This window comes from Blennius ocellaris, assembly GCF_963422515.1.
Source record: "Blennius ocellaris genome assembly, chromosome: 5".
Taxonomy (NCBI): Eukaryota; Metazoa; Chordata; class Actinopteri; order Blenniiformes; family Blenniidae; genus Blennius; species Blennius ocellaris.
The window spans coordinates 16,908,203-16,926,724 of record NC_137654.1 but is presented as its reverse complement, the minus strand read 5'-3'; the positions used below and the strand labels follow the sequence as shown (position 1 = coordinate 16,926,724).

General features: G+C 43.3%; 1 protein-coding gene across 3 annotated transcripts in view; it reads right to left on the bottom strand.

The window, feature by feature from the left end:
• Positions 1-3,720: 3,720 nt before the first annotated feature.
• Positions 3,721-18,522, bottom strand: part of plekhg5b (pleckstrin homology domain containing, family G (with RhoGef domain) member 5b) — a gene marked incomplete at its 3' end in the record, with an annotated part of 91,253 nt that continues 76,451 nt past the window's right edge. For 2 of the 3 annotated variants that reach the window (XM_080497011.1, XM_080497013.1), the window contains 13 exons: positions 15,456-15,647; positions 13,170-13,340; positions 10,955-11,050; positions 10,546-10,746; positions 9,736-9,846; positions 9,510-9,659; positions 8,542-8,679; positions 8,333-8,452; positions 8,055-8,187; positions 7,801-7,916; positions 7,539-7,693; positions 6,072-7,124; positions 3,721-5,412 (listed from right to left, as the gene is read on the bottom strand). In XM_080497011.1, coding sequence (XP_080353137.1) covers positions 5,403-5,412; positions 6,072-7,124; positions 7,539-7,693; positions 7,801-7,916; positions 8,055-8,187; positions 8,333-8,452; positions 8,542-8,679; positions 9,510-9,659; positions 9,736-9,846; positions 10,546-10,746; positions 10,955-11,050; positions 13,170-13,340; positions 15,456-15,647 — 2,646 coding nt within the window. Of the gene's footprint in view, positions 5,413-6,067; positions 7,125-7,538; positions 7,694-7,800; positions 7,917-8,054; positions 8,188-8,332; positions 8,453-8,541; positions 8,680-9,509; positions 9,660-9,735; positions 9,847-10,545; positions 10,747-10,954; positions 11,051-13,169; positions 13,341-15,455; positions 15,648-18,522 lie in introns of those variants that run through there. The other variant, XM_080497012.1, reaches the window with a different exon arrangement.

Genomic DNA, 18,522 nt, shown 5'->3' with positions numbered 1-18,522 from the left:
CAGCAATACATTTATCACCTTTCTCCTGCAACGGATTTAGAGGCAGACATACAAAAGAGTCTTTTGCAAAGGCGGCCAGACAGGTCAGCAGAGGAGGAACTCCACTTATCCTTCTTTCAGGTCAGGTCCGAAAATTATCAAAATGTGTATATCACAATGAGTATCAAATGAGTATATATCTCTCTCTCTCTCACACACACACACACACACACACACACACACACACACACACACACACACACACACACACACACACACACACACACACACACACACACACACACACACACACACACACACACACACACACACACACACACACACACACACACACACACACACACACACACCAATAGAGGTGGTTACTATACAAGTTGCTTAACACATTGACTGGGAATAATTTGGGCTTCGGTGTCTTGCTCAAGGAGACTTTCGATAGATAGGGAATGGAACCTACGACTGAAAGGCGATTCGGCAAACAAAGGCAACCAAACAGAGACAGAGACACACACACACTCACATTCACACATCTGTGTTGTTTAGAGTCACCCATTAGCCTCAAAATGCATGTTTTGTTTTTTTACCTTAGTTGGGAAAGAAAACAGAAAACATGCAGACAATTAACCACACAGAAGGGCCTCCATGACGGGTCTCAAACCAGGAATATTCTCAGTGTGAGGAGAAACTACATCATTGAAAGGCTTGCCTGTTTACTTGCACAGTTTTGTATTGCACACTGGATAGGAAAACTCGTGAATCAGTCTTGTAGTCAAGATCATCGAACCCGAGAACAAGATCAGAGCATTCCGAGACCAAGCCTTCGAGTACTACAAAACACAATACAGCATTTCCTTTTAAAATGTACTTATGAGGAGATGTGGTCAAGGAAAGTATAAAATAGACATGAATTAATTCGCAATTTTTAACCTGAGCTTCAGGAATTTACAGATTTGCATTCACTTATTTTGTTAGTAGTACTTAACAGTTATATGGATACTGTTATATGCCTGTTTGTCTGTATAATGCAATTTATTTTTTTTGGGAGGGGGGTCCATGGGAGCAGAATAAGGGAGCCAGATGTTCCCGAGCGCCCTGTGAAGGTCACAGCCACAGGTCTGATGGAGATGCGTGGTTGTGATCGAGGGCAGATGTTCGCGGGGTTATCCATTCCATATGGCCGCCACTCGTTCGCGGGCCTTTTCACAGCACAGCGCTTGTAAACACGCCTCACTTTTCTGCGCTCTCTTTTTTTCTAGCCCTGTAAAACATGTCCCAAATCCAATCACCTAGTCCCTTTAAAGGGGATGATGCTGATGAATGGGAATGTGTAGTGGTAGTAGTGACCTATAAGCCCCTACTGAGATTACAGGCAGGCAAACAGCCAGCCAGCCGGGCGAGTGGGCCGGGCCTGGTGGCTGGGGCACCGGGGAAACAGCCAGAGCTTAAAGAGGGATTGTTTAGATAGACAATGGTGTCTACCTGATTTTAATCCCCGCTCAGAAAGAGTACAGGGGGATTGCCAGAGTTTAATAAATGAAAGTGCTTCTATAATCAGGATTTGCCAAAGTGCCCCTTTGTGTTAATCAGACATTTTTACAGCATGGTTTTTGACATCTGCCACAGCAAGTGGTGTTAACCCTCCACTGCCCCAGCTGCATGCACAGAACTTTGCGCTCTGCAATAATTTCAATTGCTGCAGGATTTAGTTAATTACTTACATTCTCTTCATATTTTTCTTAGATGCAGCATTCGTTAGAGGCTCCATATTGGTGAAAGGTCGAAGCCCTGTGACCTTTTTTTGGATGAAGCTGCAGCTGACCTGCAGACATCACTCACCACGGTGAAGCCCCATTAGTTGCTTAATAGAGGCTAATAGGACAAGGATGTGTAATTAATTCATGGCTAGAATAGAAAGCTGCATTTTAATAATTAAAGTCCAGCATATCGGCGGTAAAGCATAATAAAATTGTTTTAGAATCAAGGATTACAACAGTAAATCCCGACTGGCCAGATGTGAGAGTGGGAGGGGCCCGCTGTTCTCCGAGGGGCCAGATTAAACTGAAAATCCCACAAGACTGTACTGTCTTTTCCCTGCAGCTTAGGTGCTTGTGTGGACTCAACATGCTGTAATCCACCGATTAGCTGATATAATCACCTGTAAATACACCTAGGCTATGGCGCTGCCGCAGGCCAGAAGGGCCCCGGCTCTGACGGACACGCTCAGGATCCACTCAGCTGGACTTTGTGGGAAGCTGACGCAGACGGCAGGCTCAGACGGACAGCTGCACCCGGTAACATGTTCTCACCCAGTTCCCAGAAACTGAAGTGAACAGATGAATACTCGTTGAGCCTAAATCAGTCAACACAACGTGGTTTATACGCCTTTTTTTTTTTCTTTAAAAAGCAAAATAATCTGCAATAAAAGTAGAATTTCTTTGACAAACATTTAAAAACAGCTAAAGTCTTGTTTTCACCAAGTGGTTTATGTGTACACATTACATTAAAAAAAGCATCCATGGCAACCTTTAAATCAGAATTAAACATTATCTTTGAATGAACTCAACACATACAACACAAATCAATTTATCAGTGCTGAAGTTGACTGTGAGTCATGCAAGTTATCATCTTGTCTCTCTGCATCTGTTTAACCTGCTGATGACATTCTGTGACACAAAGACATGAGCGGCCACTTCGTTCTGAGAACATCCCGTCTGAAGCCTTCAATGGCGAGATACTCTTCAATAATTGTTAGGCTCTTGTCTTGGTCGCATGATGTCAACACGTAAACAGCATGATGAGGAAGACTATTTAAATACCAATTCTAATTGAAGCAGGAAATATATAGGATCAGTCACAATTAAAACAGATACATTTTGATGTTAAAGAACAGAAAGTTGTGCAAAAAGTACAGAAACATTGAAGGGTTGGACATTCAAAAGATTGGAGACGGTCACATTACGTTCACCTGCAAAGGCGATAGTGGATTTTAGGTTCATCCTGAAATTTCACCCGAAAGCCGAATATCCCAAACTTTTTGCGAGTATTGCATTATGGATCTTTACGCTGGATTTAGTATCCAGAACATGATCTATATCAGTCTCCAAATGTATTGTTTTATGACTTGGCACATGAAACATTAGCTCATCAGTTTAGATTGAAAAATTCATTCAGAATTTCCAGATTACATGAAAAGTCGAAGGTTTGCTCTGCATCCAGAATATAATGCAGGTCTGATTAAAAATGACATCACTATGTGATGAAACTGTATCAAATTACCCAGTTATCCTAGTAACAAACAAAACAACACCAATATCTACCACCTGAAAGCGAAAGCAATGCAGCCAGTCTGGGGAGATTTCCGAATGCATTTGCACACAAAATTAAAGGAAAGATTTACATTTCAATGTGAAATATGAAAATCATGGGTTCAAAACCAGGCTAGACCTAAATATGAAATTTGCATGTTCTACATGTGAATGCATGGATTTCTCTATGTACACCTCCCAGTCTAAACATGTTTTTAGGATAATTTTGCCCTGGGTTCTCCTTTTGCTGCTCTGGCCAATTTGAGATCAGACCGTCTGTATGGTACCCCTGAACTGAAGTAACCCCCCCCCCCCCTATAAACCCCTCCACCACCTCTGCGCTATAATTCGCTTTCACCTCCCGGGACCTTGTGCCGACCCCTGTCACAAACATAAGAGGAAAAAGAACAGTAAGAGCAGTTTGTGCTGTTTATTCTTTTTAATGCGATGCCATTTAGGTTCAGCCTTTCACTCCATTACATCGGATTAAACCATTAAAAAAAAAAAAAAAGGATTGTAAATTATTTTAGCTTTTTCTTTTTTTTGAATTTGTGTAAGACACTTTAAAGTCATTCCTGAAAGAGGGAACACATAATTTTGGTTCATAGCACATTAATGCCTTGCAAGGAAAAAAACAACAACAAATTATTAAGACTACATCAAAAAAATGTACAAATCATGGAAGCAAACAATATAAACAATATCTTATATATAAAACATAGCAGGCATAATAAATATAACACATAAACAAAAAATAAAACTAAAAGTAAACAGAGTTAACCTACTTGGTTTGGGGACGATGCTTGGAGTAAGGTTAATAACGACTCATCTGAAAAGCCAATGTTAATTTCTTTTTAATCTTCCCGGACAAAAACCTTTCAACTAAAGCGCTGCAGATTCACTCGTTAAAGAAAATCCACCCCAAACCTTTTTTTAACCTCTTGTTAAAGTTGCCAACCTAACAACAACCCAGGTAAATATCTTTTTTTTCCACTTTAACTCAGGTTTTCTGTGTGGCTTTCATACATTGATGCCTCAAGCAATAATATATGTAGTGCTGGAAAATCCACAAGTCACCCATAATCCGTATCTTTTTTTTTTTTCTTTTCCTTTATCCAAGGAAGCATCTTATCAGTTGAACATACCAATTGAAAGATGAATAAGGAGCCAAATCCTTCTATGTGGCTGTGATTGGCTGCATTGGACCACTTTGTCTTTGGGCTACACAGGTTGTCCATCTTTGGGTCGCGTTAGCGCAAGACGGAGATCAGATTTGGTTCAGTCAGGACACACACACACACACACACACACACACACACACACACACACACACACACACACACACACACACACACACACACACACACACACACACACACACACACACACACACACACACACACACACACACACACACACACACACACACACACACACACACACACACACACACACACACACACACACAAATTCACTGTGTGACTGTAAATGTAAATTCACTCCTTAGTGATTCTTCTACTTTACAAAGATAACTGTGCAATTTCTTTTCTTGAAGCAAACCAGGAGTAGTACAAGTGTCAGGAGGTCGTCCTCGGTGCTCCGTTTATTTTAAAGTCACGCGGAAAGAGCCATTTCAAGTTTGCCACTCTTTGACTCAGGAGAGGTACAGGATTTGGCTCCCATTAAGTTTTCAGGACGTCCACTTCTGCCTCTTCTTGTAGGGGGCGCAGCTCATTTCCACCCCTCGCAACCTAAACCCCCAGTCCACCTTGAAGTCCCAGCCCCTCCATTAATGCTACTTGTGTTGCAAAGTGCAAGCAGTTACCATCTCTTTGCCTCTCCCTTCCATTGAAGAAATGCAGAAATCAAAATGCAACAACAAATAGAAATAAAAAAAAAAAAAAAAAATCTAAACGAAAAAGGGGATTTGTTGTTTTTCAGAATGTACAGTCAATGTCAATCCCCCCCAAAAAACGCATCCGGAAGGGAGAAGGCAGTCAGAGAGAGAGAGTGCATTCATGTCGTAAGAAATGTAATCCATACAAGTGTTGTTTATTATTGTCCAGGTGCTACCGGTTTGTCATTTTGGAAGAGTGGTTATACCTCCCTGGAAATACAAACAAAAAAAACAACTGCATTAATACAAACATTCACGACATGTTCCAATAGATTTATTAAAATCCTAAAATACTGCTTTTCAAAAATCGGCACTTTTCTTCACAAGCTTCATACAATACTTTAACAACTGGGGAGCACATTAAATCTTTCGATATGATTTGAGATTTTATTGTTCCATGGTCACAATCAGACCCGTTTCCAGCCTTTGTGCTAAGCTAACAAGCTGCGGCGGCAGCTGGATAATAAACGTATAGCGATTAGTTTTTCTCCAAAGAAGGAAGGTACATTTACAGAATGTAAAAACAAACTAGCAGTAGGAGTGTGTGATAAGGATCTTATATGCTATAACAAGAGGAAATCTTAATATCAATAAACACGAGAATCTTGTGGATCAATTCATGTGTTTTTTTTTAATAAGGTAAATATAATGTTGAAATATTTGTAGTTAATCTCAGTTGCTTTCTAAACTAAGTTGTTACTTTTCTTGGTAATCCATAGTCATTTTACAACTTTATTACCAACTTTTGTTATGAAATATAACACTGGTCATGACATTAACGCAGGACATAAGATTTTTTTTGTATCATATCAGGCTGTTTTCATGGTTTTGTGGCTCTTAAGCCCAGGTTGGCAGCAGTTGAGACTTACGATGCCGTCAGTGTGGAGTTGAGGACGAGAGTGGTGCGTATCCTGTACAGCTGAGCGAGTGTCAGCTTCTTGTGCTGCTGGTTTGGAGATTTCCTCTTTTTGGGCGACATTTCCCCCGAGTCAGCCATCTCCGCTGACTCACAGGTCTTATCTACGCAAGCAGCCGTTTCCCCGTCGGAGCTGTTGCTGGAAGACTTGTTGTCCTCGAAGGTGACAGACCCCGGCCTGTGCAGGGCCTCGGCCCGCCTCAGGGTGGCGCTGAGTTTATCGCAGGTCAGGCTGATTGAGCAGCAGTCTTCGGGCTGGTCCGGGTCACTGGAGAAGGGCTCTCTGCAGTCCTGCCCCAGCTCTGTCAGGCTCCTGCTGTGCGCCAGCGACGCCGCGTCCCTGTCGGCGTGCTGCGACTGTTCCTGCCCCTCGGAGCTGAGCGAGTGTGTGTGGGAGACGGGCGTTTCCGTGTGGACCCGCTGCAGGAGGTTGTCCTCGGAGCGGGAGAAGGTTAGAGAGGACAACCTTTCCAGGCAAGGGACCCGAGACTGAACGTGGGGCCACCGGCGAGGTTTGGAGGAGGACGGAACCACTGACAGCTGGGACCCCAGCGATGCATCCTCCTCATCCTCCTCTTCTTCTTCTTCAATATCAGCCTGTTCGTGCTCCGTCTCCGGACCCTCCCTGTCCCCCTCCTCCTCTTCCTCCTCCTCCTCCTCCTCCTCCTCCTCCTCCTCCGTCTCCTCACCCTCACTCTGGCCGGGCTGTGGCTGCAGCTCCCTCAGGAGGGACTCTGGAGAGAGCGTACCATAGGCACTGTCCATAGAGAGAGAGCGACACTGAGGGTCTGGCGCCGGCTCATGATTGTGCTCGGAGTAGATGGCGGAGTGGACCCTGCGGGGGTTCGAGGACTCCTTGACCTCGGACCGCTCGGACAGCGCAGCCGCTTCAGAGTCTTTCGTGGAAGATCCAGTGACATTCATGTTGGAGGCAGGAGGCTCCTGGCGCTCCCCCGACTCTTCGATGTCCATCACTGAGAGGGTCTCAGTGGAACCATCTGATAGACTGAAAGGACAGGATCATTTAATGGTTCAACTCTTCATGTTTCACCTCAGAATGCTGGCACAAACAGGAAAAACACATTTCTCAATGTGGGTTTGTCTGTGCAGAAATGTTTTGGTTTTACTTCAATAATAAAAGAACCTATATGAAGAGTGTGGCTGTTTAATTGAGCCTGAATAATAGCGCACGCACGCGCACACACGGTGAAGTCAGAACAATATGCAAAAGTATGTTGTATGCAGATAGAGCCACAACAGACTCTTTACGCCAAGATCATCTACCTGTAACTTCAGCTGACATCACAGCATTTAGTTCTTAAGGCATTTGTTAAATGGGCAAAATTGCTTTTATCATCAACCAATTCTTTCCGCTGATGTGGATTATCACTGATACTCATTTGCACATCAGTGAGTGTACCTGGAATTCTGTTGGTCGTTGTGCCTCAGGCACGGCGAGCTGGTGGTGGAGTTACTGCTCTCATCTTCCTCCTCCTCCTCGTCGCCCCCCGTGCATCTCTTCAGACTGTTCTGCTGCCGAACCACCTCCTCGGTCTGAAGCCTCTGCAGCTGGTTCTGAAGTGTGAACAGTTATTCATTCTCAGTAAGAATTTGAAAAGAGAACAAAAGAAATCAAACTTGTAAACTGTGAAAACCAATGAGATGAGAGGTGGTTTCCTAACCTGGACGTTGCAAATTGCATCAATCCAGCTTCGCCCCTGGGTGGCGCTGTTGGCTTGGAAAGTGTAGGCTGCCACTGCGCTCTTGAACTCATTGAGGTAGATGAGAATGAATAAACCTACAGCAGAAATAAAGGCATTATTAAATCTAAAAGAAAGTTCTTGTTTGTATTTTCTTTTAGATTACTAAAAAGAAGGGGAAAAAAGATAATTGATGACAGGACATGGAATTTCATAAAATGCAGCCACACACTCACCGGGGTCTTTCAGCTCCTTGCATATGACATTGTGAATGAGCAGAGGCTGCCGGATGATTTTGACTTTCTCCACTCTTTTCACTGATTTGGTGATCAGCAGCAGATCAGTGAACAGGAAGCAGTAGACTTCCATCTGTGGGGGAAATTAACCATTTTCAGACATGACACAAGCCTCGTAATGCTTTACGGGTTTTATGTGAAAAGTGAAGCAGTCGTGTCACGAGATACAGGTGCCTCTCGTGAGATAAGAGGCCGTTGTGTGTGAGTCAGCCTCGTACCCTGCTGTCTTTCCCTTCTTTCATCCTCAGAGCTCCTTCCAGATGCAGCTGCCGCGTCTCCTCCGGTGAAATCCCTCTCATGGGAGCCATGAGGTCGAAGTGGCTGTACTCCTTGAGGATCTGATGGTGGAAAGACAAAGAGAAAGCAGCGTGAATCTCGGCCTTTGACAACGTGCAAAGACTGCAAGTGCTTGTAGATCACTCCTGACCTTCTCAACTTCTTCACTGCTGCCCTCGACCGCCTCGTAGGAGTCTATACGGGCAGAGATGGTGGCCAGTTTCTGCTGTTCCTGACGCTGTCGCATCTGGGACTCCACGCTGTTGATGAAGTCCTCCACTGCGACCACCTTATGGAGCAAAAACACCAACATGTACTTATCGGAGGCTGTAGTCAAGGGCAATGTCAATCACGGACGTCTGGATTCAGCTTTGTCCCTCCTGTGAGCCATCACTGCCCCAATATACCGGAAACAGCCACAGCTGCAAAAATTCTTCAAGATGGACGCGTTGTGCGACGACTTTTCACAGACATCAAACAACCCAATAAAGAGAAAACAGTGAACTTCCTTCCTCAGAGAGCTGAGGAGGAACTACGTGGAGAGGAAGGTGCTGGCTGTGATCTACCGAGCATCCACACTTCCTGCATCTCCAAGGGATGGCTGCAGGCAAATAAAAAGCTCTACAGATCATCAGGCCTGCAGAGGAAATCAGCGGCCGCTCTCTGCGGCCGCTGGAAGAAGCCAACCCCTCACAGTCAGCAGAGCAACACACGTTCGCCGAGATCCTGCTCAGCCGGGCCACCATCTTTGAATGGTATCCACACAGCCATCCGTACATTAAATTAACAAAAAATAAAGTAAAACCATATTCAATATGGCCATTTTTCTCTATGAATACATTTAGTTTGTATGTGGTTATGCCTATTAATAGTATTTTATAGGTGTGTTGCATCCCAGATCCCTGCACCAATTTTGACTTTTTGCACACATTCATTGGCAGTTGAATCAAATTATTTAAGGTTTGCAATAGATTTGTAGGCTTTTTTTTTTTTTTATGTTTTTAAATCTTGAAGGTGAGTTCTTTTTTTTTTTTTTTCCATGTTACATTCATATGTGCTATTAAAAGACTGTAATTCATGAGAAATCCAGTGTCTGCGCTGTGTTTTCTACACCCTCACCATGCTGTTGACGGCATCGCGAGCCGACGACTCGTCCGTCTTCTTCAGCACGCTCTTCAGTAGGAGGGGGTATTTGGTCAGTCTCTGGTGGGGCTTCGCCAGCATGTCGGCCAGCTTCAGACGATTGCACTGCTTGTGCGTCTCTGCCCACTGAAAGGAGTCATAGACGTGAGAAACGTGCCAATGGAGGCCACGCGCTGAAGGCATCCGTGTTGAGAGAACCGACCGTCACGTAGGTCCTGAAGAGCTCGTTGTCCCTGAGAAGCGTGCGCATGTGCTCCATGCAGCCCTCCTCCTCCATGCAGTAACGGATGTACGGCTGGAACCGGGAGCCAAACTGAGCACACAGACAAAGGCAGGCGTCAGGAATAATGCTGCATCAGGATGGGTGGAAAACAGATTAAATTCTCATGCACAAGTTTGATAACTGAATATCCTTACATGCAAGCGTCAACAAATGTTTTCTTTCTGTTGTTTGTGTTTGTTTGAGATTTCTTAAAAATTGTGTGTCTAATTTCAAAATAAAATCAATCCTTCTAGTTGTCCTATACAGTAAGACAAACTTTTAATAACTGTGGGTGTTTTTAGAAAAATGCCTGACCCCTCAGGAGTATAAAACTATTATTGTTATACATTTTGTGTTCACACTTTGTCGATGTGGTTGTTTTATAGTGCTTTATAAATAAAAAGCAGTGACAAGTATCCATCAAACATTGATACAGTGCATGAGAGAAAAAACATTTTGAATTCAGACTGGAATGAGGCTGTAACATAAAAAAAAATTGTAAAACATTATTGCTGTGAATACTTTCCAGATGCACTGTAAATTTAAGATAGGTCTCTCTTTAGTACTTTTAATGGTTATAGTTCTCTCAACGTTATGAAGTGTTTTATGCATGAATTATGTTCACAAATTTTTATTCAGCTTTCATTCGGCCCAATGTAGCCCGTGGAACTTATGATGCCCCCACCTGGGTCAAAGTGTGATAAACTGATTTTATAATATTGTTTTTCCGCAGTTTGAGCCGAGACTGACCGTCCGGAAGCCGTGCTGCAGGTCGGTGGGGTCGAGCAGGGCCCGGGCCTGCCTGGCCTTTTCCAGGACGGGCAGCATGACCTGGTTCCACAGCGCAGTGTGGAGGCGGACGATCTCCTGCACGTTGCTGAACAGCTTGGCGGGCTCCACCTCGGTCAGCAGGCCGCTCTCCTGCAGGTTCAGGAGCCCACACAGGAAGAGCTGCACGGGACAGAACACAAAGTCAATCTTAACATGATGCTGGACTCACGATAAGGCATCAAGGCTCAACGCTTTCCCAACATGCAGAGATAACCCTTTTCTTTCAAGCTCCAATAAACAGTTCATTGTGCATCTTATCTTTTCTGGTACAGAAGCCATTTCATCTTGCACAACACCAGCAGACTACAGTAGCCCTCTGTGCACTCACATCAGTGATGACACGCAGTTTCTTTATGTAGGTAGCCTCGGTTTGCAGCAGCTCCCATATCGCCTCCTGCTGGTGGAACTGCCGCCTGGTCAGCATCTGCACACAGAAATGAATCTTATGAGTCAGTGCAGACTCATTTGTCCTAGCATGCCTTCCATAATGTGTGCTTTGAGAAGAAATCACAACAACACAAGAAAGAGTGAAGTTTACCCGACACACATAAGACATCGTATTATTACCTTTGAATCGCAAAAGCTGTTCAAATAATTTATCAAAATGTAAAAAAAAAAAGAAAGCATAAAGATTAGCAGGCTGTCCAATTCTTGGAAGTGAACCATTTCAACTTTTTAAAATCTTATTTCATCACCAGCTTCTCCTTTCAAAAAGATATAAAAAAAACCAATAAGATTATCAATGACATTCAAAGCTGTTCTGCTGGTTAAACAGAAATAGTACTATACAAACACACATAGTCTCATGCTAGTGAAATGCAATGTTATTTGTCTACTTCCTTTTACCTGCAGTTTCTTCTCTTTGATTTCTTCTGCGTGTTTGACATGTGACAACTTGAACTTTAGCCCCTGCTTTTCTCTTTAAGTCATATCCAGAAAACTAAATGACACTTCTGTTTATTCATGAAAACTTTAAGCCCCATCCAGCCAGACTTATTAAACAATATCGGCAACTGAGACTACTATTTTTTTTTTAAAGTTTAGTTTTGTTCTCCACTGTAAACCAGCAATGGCAATCTCAGGAAAAAAATTGACCGTTTAACAAAACATTTAGACGTGTTGCTTACGTAGGATATGTGGAGAGGTATTAGGAGAAATCACTCCACGCTTTTCAAACACTGATAGCAGCACACTTGAGTGATGCAGTTATATGAATTATGAAAAAAAAGTTAAATAAAGTGGTGATGATGACGTCTCCCAGTCCCCGTTGAGTTTGAGACTCCTGCATTTGATAACAGGACAGCCGTGCTCAGCATTATGATGCGCACGATAAATTGGAGAAAATTTTGCTCAAAATTGTGACATAGGTGCGGTATAAACCAATTATACCCTCACTAATATCATGATTATATTAGAAGTATATTATTGTGTCTTTTTTAATGTGCTTAACAATTTCTTAGTATTCACTGAGTCACGAAGGAATAAAGATTTAGCACACAGATAAGTCTGTGATGAACGAGTTATTTTAAAAGTTATGTTCCCAGTGATTGATCTTTTTGACTTTGCAGTGTATTTTGCTGTCGCAGGGTGTTATTTGATTTGTTGTTCATTAATGTGTTTGAGTTTTTCCATGAAATAAAGAGGTCGTGACACAGAAATAAAGAATAAACTTCTTGGCAGCTCTGATATTTTTCCCGAAAGTCGTGTCGTGAAATGCTGAGCAGCCGAAACTATCAGCGTTATGCAACAGACAGTATGAGGGCTCACAAAGCAGCTCGGGGCGACTCTCCAGATTAGTTCTGTACACATTAACAGATGCAAGCCTATGACAGAGGTACGCAACCAGCATTATCATTTACATAAGCATCTACAGTTCCTCGCTGCAATAAAGTGCTTTATAGGTATTATTACGGGAAAGCAAACTTCAGGGTAACTATGACAAAGATTAATGATAGGGAAGAAAAAAGCCAGGCCAATAACCGTCAGCAGGATGTTTGGAGGGAATTTTATAAAGAGAAACACTGACTACATCTGCAGAAAAATAGGATTACATTAACATCTGCTTCTACTCATATTGTATAAAGTAAAAACTTTACCACATTTTTAACAATTATTTTGTGAAAATTACATTCACTAGTTTACTTTTTTCTATAAGTATATATTTTGATATATTTTGTCATTGATTTTCATGACTTATAAGTTAACCTCACAAAGAACAAATCAAAAATATTTGATTTTAAGTGCGACGAATGTGAATAGATAGAAAATCACATGCATTTAAATGTACTTTATTGTCTGTATCTAAACTGCAATGTGCGTGTGGGACTGGAAAAATGTGAGCACATGCCATCTGTGGGACTGAAATTCAGGTTTCACATGTGTTTCAGGGTCAAACTGTGATTTTAGTGTCGAGGTTACTATGAGGTGAAGGTTAAAGAGCGATGGTGGTTAATGTCAGTGCAAGAGGTTAGAGAAAGCTTCATGTTAACGAGGGTGTGCATGTTTGTGTGTACATCCATCCTATCATCGTTATCATCATCTACCTCTGAGTCATCCAGTAGCATCTGCCAGCTGTCCTCCAGAGCTAGGTTGGTCTCTTCCTCCTCCTCCTCCCAGGAGTCCTGGTGGAAGGAGAGCTGCCGCGGCACCCTGGGCAGGCCAAACGACGTGTAGGTGTGGAGCTTGCTTTGGAGCTGCTCCAGACGATCCACCTCCTGTGAGAACATCACATGTCTAATTAGTCTGACCAACTGTTAACACAGTGGCGGCAAGAACAGCTGCAACCACAACTCTGTATTTCTGTGTTTTCTGCCTGTTGTGAGACTGTAAGTAAAGAGGAGTGTGTGTATTGTTAAAATACAAATCCTGTCCTCAGTGGCGCCTTGATTCTTAAATCCAACGGTAGCTGTTATTCAGGCCTTTGTTCAAGCTGGCAGGCCTGATGTAGTTATGAAAATGAGCTCTGTGCATTGAGACCGTTTGAACAATAGAAGGCGAGGGGTCGGGGGAGCAGAAGGGGGTAAGAGCTACAACACCACTGAACAAACTGCACTCGTCAATAATCTGTGAAACCCCATGGAAAAACCCATAACTCCAACCAATGTACTCTAATAGTTTAATTCCTGGAGGAGATTCACAAGTAACATTTACACATCTTTTAAAGTTTCAGAACAAAGCGACTGATGAGGGTTTAACCCCGCAATGTGAAGGGTGCCAGAGGTCCAGGCCCCAGTGCAGGATCTCTGGCCCTGAAGGGGTTAAGGGATACAATAAAGCTGAAAGGAGACAAGCCCGGCTCTGACAGCTGACTGACAGACACTGTGTCTATTTGACAGCTGTTATTGTGCAGGATGTGAGAGGAGTGACTGTGTGTCTGGGCGTGTGCCGGTACTTCATCAGATTCAAACTTGGATTAATACCGTTTGGAAACCATAAATGAAGATATCAGCAGCAAGGTCCGACATGTCAGCGTCTTTGCTTCAACCTGCATATGACTTCATTTAATGGACTTATATTCATTACATGGTTGTGGAATTGTCATGAAATCACTTCAACCTTAATGTGCGGAAATTAAAAAAATGTGTATACAAGGCATAAATGTAACTACTGTTCCTAAGCTACCCACTAGGCTTTTTTCTTCTTCTTGTTTTAACTGTCTTAGCTCCAAAACAGCTGATAATGCAACATTGAAAGCAAAAAGTGAACGAGAGATGACAACAAGGGTTTTTATCAGAGATCGCTGAAGCTGTGGTGGAAGCGAGCAACCTCATTGCTTCTGAAATGGCATGAAAATAGGAAACATGCATGCTTCTGGGTGCAGCTTTTGCCCACATTAGTGTGAAGAGAAGCGTTTTAGCAGGATATAAGCAGCCATCAAAACAAAAACAAAAAATTTTCTCGTTTTGTCATCACAGGTTTTCTTAAAAAAACCAACTTAGAATTATGAATGGTCAATGGAATTCTATTATAAAGCCTGTGTGAGGAGTCCCAAAGCGCTTTACATCATTAATCACATTCACACACACATTCATACCAATGGAGGCTGCTGTCACGCAAGGTGCTGACACGCCATTGGGAGTAATTATAAACATGGCTGGAAATGCAAACAATTACTCTACTGTATCCGTTTTTTGTGTGTCGAAGTCTGCAAAAAGATCCGAAATATTCTCTGCCAAAGTGTTTCTGTTCAAAATGATACTTCACAAAATACTGTAAATGATCTCTGTAGTCTTCAGCATGCACATTTTTTTTAATACAGTCACTTTAACAGTGTCCTAATGCTACTTACTCTTACTAAAACAGGATCCTCCAGTTACTTGTTTTGAATATTTAATTTGTCTTTTTAAATTTCATAATTTACTAGGTAATCCATTCGTCCTCCTGCTGGGCCACATTTGGCAAGTGGGCCATATGTTTGACACCTCTGCCCTAAATACTGTTGGAAGGCACAGTTTGCTCACTGCAATCCAAGCAGTCTTGTTCACAGTCTGCAAAGATTTGTCCTCTTCCTGTAAGCTTTTAAAATTTGTAATCAAGACAAAGCTGGATGGAAGTGAAAGAGCAACAAAAGGGCTTTTTCCTCCACCTACTCATTTCCAGAGCTGCAGGCAGGAAAGTATGTGAGCCAACAAGTCAGGAGACTTTGGAGGGAAATGACTTCACTATCACTCCAGGGACTTGGCCTTGTGACCCTCTCATATTGCCGCTTGCTACTGTTCTGTGGGTTTCTTAAACCTCAGACATGTCTGAGCAACACTCTTAACCCCGTACAGCTTTTCACCCTCAATCACACCCCTCCTGTCCATCGCCTCAGCTCGGGGAGTGTTTACCTTGCCAAAGGGCCCCGCTCCGGCATTGGAGCTGAAGAAGCCACTGAAGCGGCTGGCGGCACGGTTCTTCCAGCTGTCGGGTCCGGCGCCGGCGCTGGGCATGGAACCACCACTCTGTCCCAGAGCGTCTGGGGTCGGGATGTTCGTCTCTCCGAGAAACTCTGTCATGTTCTTCCTCCGTCGTGCCTGACCCTATCAAAGCAGAGAGGACCGTTTACACAGTGTACAATGTAAAAGGACATGACGAAAAATGCAAAGAGCTCAGTTTGGTCATGTGCCGAGTGGGACGCACAAACGCCTGGCGGGTGGCAAAAGACAAAGACGGAACAAGAGAAATACACAAAGACGGGCCAAGCAGGAAATCAGAGGGGGATTTCTGTGCAAGAGATGACATCAACAAGACCGTTAAAGCCATCCACATAGATGGACACAAACAGGAGAGGGAAGGACGACCACTTCCTCGCCGGCCGTGAATGCTCATTACATCATAAGGAGCAGGCGGGAGGTTTGTTCCATAAGAACAGACGGCTAAAGTCTGGCCATTGTTCCCCGTCCATTGTTACTCTGTCAGCAGGCCCTGCCGCGCACCCTCACTCATGCCATCTCTGTCCACTTTACGAGCTGCAGCAAAGCAAACAAACAGGGGCCACCTCGGTATCTGAGGAAGCAGTTGTTTTTGTCGTTGGAGTGTCAGTCCTGAGGAATCCTGCTGCTGGGGAGTCGCTCGGAGTGGAGATCGCTGACTCGCCTTCAAACACAAGGAATTCCTGGACACTGACACTGAAACTCACCGGCTAACTCCCCCCCCCCCCCGCCAACACAAGCACAAGCACAAACACAAACACAGTGAGGTCACACACTAATGGTCAAACCAGCAGGCCTGAGAAACAACGATGCGTTTTAAGAAATAGTCCCATACACCTCCAGTATCACACTTTCAAAGTATTTGTGGACTTTAATGAAAATGGGTTTGTCCGGTCAATGCAACTCCTGTGCAAAGAGCACATGTGCCATATTTGGGGATGACAAAGACACTCCAAATAACAATTATTCTGTCATATCAACTATTCTTAATGACTTTACCTGTTTTGTCCCAAAAAACATCAGAAAAGTCAACAAATCTAGTCAAAATTCACTTTACCCCCATACGTCATTTTCACATCAATTTTGCCAACATGCATGGCATAGAAAGTGATTTAAATATTTAGGAAATGTCTGATGATAATAGAAATAGTATAAAAATAAACAATACAACCAATTTAACATTATAAAACTCATTTTGGGGCTTCATCAATTATTATCATAAATAATGAAACTGTGTTAAAGTACAACAAAAAGCTGTTTTACCCAATGCAAATTCTTCTTCTATATCGTCCAAACACAATAAATGTACTGCTTTTGTCAAATATCAGAACAAAGTGGTTCAAAACTCACTCCAGTCCGAAGGGAGATCCTCACATTTGTCCAGCAGCAACACAAATCAGTTTACCAATATGTACGATAATAAATGATTAATCCTAGATAAACACAAGACCAAAACAATCCATCACTAACTGTGCTGAAGCTCAGGCGAAAGATCTTTTTGTAACTCCACTGCTGCTACATGTGCTCGAGTTGGGGCATGTTAATCCAGCTGCTAATACGACTTTCTAGAGTATCAACAAAAATCATCAATGATTTCACACGTTCTTCTCCGAGAATCCCCAAAAAACAAAAGATAACAATTCCACATACTTCTATTTCAAATCCTCTCATGTAAGTCGGTGCAACTACGAAATGTTGAGTGTTTGTGGTCTTGTTTCGACTAATAAATAAACCCTTTGCTTATATCCCCAACTTTAATAGCTGTAAGTCAATGTAACTACTTGTCTAAGTCACTTTCCTCATCTTTGAATACGCAAGGCAAAAATTGCATGCCTGTTCAAACAAAAGTTCTGCCATCAATCAGTTGGAAACAGCTTTCATGAACACCAGTGATAAAGAATCAGTACATAGTTTTCTCTGTTTATATGTTCCAAAATGAAATGTAAATATTACAAGGGGCTCTGGTTAAATTGTTCTGTATTGCCCACATTCCCATTTTAGGAAAACCTTTCATGGAACCACTTAACATCAGTAAAAAAAAAAAGGCACACAAGTGTCCTATACAGGGGTTGCATAACAAGATAGTAAATCTGAGCAGGGGGTGTCTGGCACATTTTCAAGTCCTTTTATCTGTCAGAAATGATCAGCAACCGGAGCAGTGGCTCGACTACAAAAAGACGAGTTGGCTTTAAAACAAAGGTCTAAGTGAAAGGCGAAACTGGACACATTTAGAGTCACTTCAGTGCAAAAGAAACAAGCCTGGCAGCGTTTTGGGACATTTTTTTTTGTTGTTGGTTTTTCTGGGCCAGGCGGTCAAGGACACAGGTGCTAGGAAGTGGTGAGACCCGATGGTAAGTCTGGACTCTGCACACTGCTGGGAAATGTGAAACCCTGGCTAGTTTCAGGCTGCGTGGCAGTAGAAATCAGGCCTTGATTGGTTTTAAACGGATGAGATAAAAGCAGATCACAAATATGAAGATAACGCACAGTTCAGCTCAGTCTCTCCACAAAGAAAATGTCAGTAAGGTGTAACCAACCATAGTAGCAGTGCTCACCATTGAAGCCAGAGGCATGTCAAAAGAAACAAAAACCATCCTAATCCTTCAGTTGGACTCATGGATCGCAGCCCATCCTGGAGCCAGCTGTTGCTCTCTCTCAACCCCCAAGCCTCCTCTCTCCCCGCTTCCAACGAGAAACACACATTCACGCCGTCCACTCCTTCGTCGGTTGGACCTGTGAGGTCAAAGTCAGAGCGGCCACACTGACACGGTCACGTTGCTTTATGCATCCAGCCTCGGACCTGAGTCTCGAAGCAGCCCGATCCAGCTAAGAGGGTCCGGGTCCGCGTGCCGCCGTCCCGCCGTGCCCGACCACAGCTTCCCTTTGAAGCGAGACGTGTCTGTGTCCTGTCTCGCTGTCCAAACAGTCGGCGGTGGGACCCGATCACCGAGGCGCTCTGCCTGCTTGCATTTCATATGAAGAC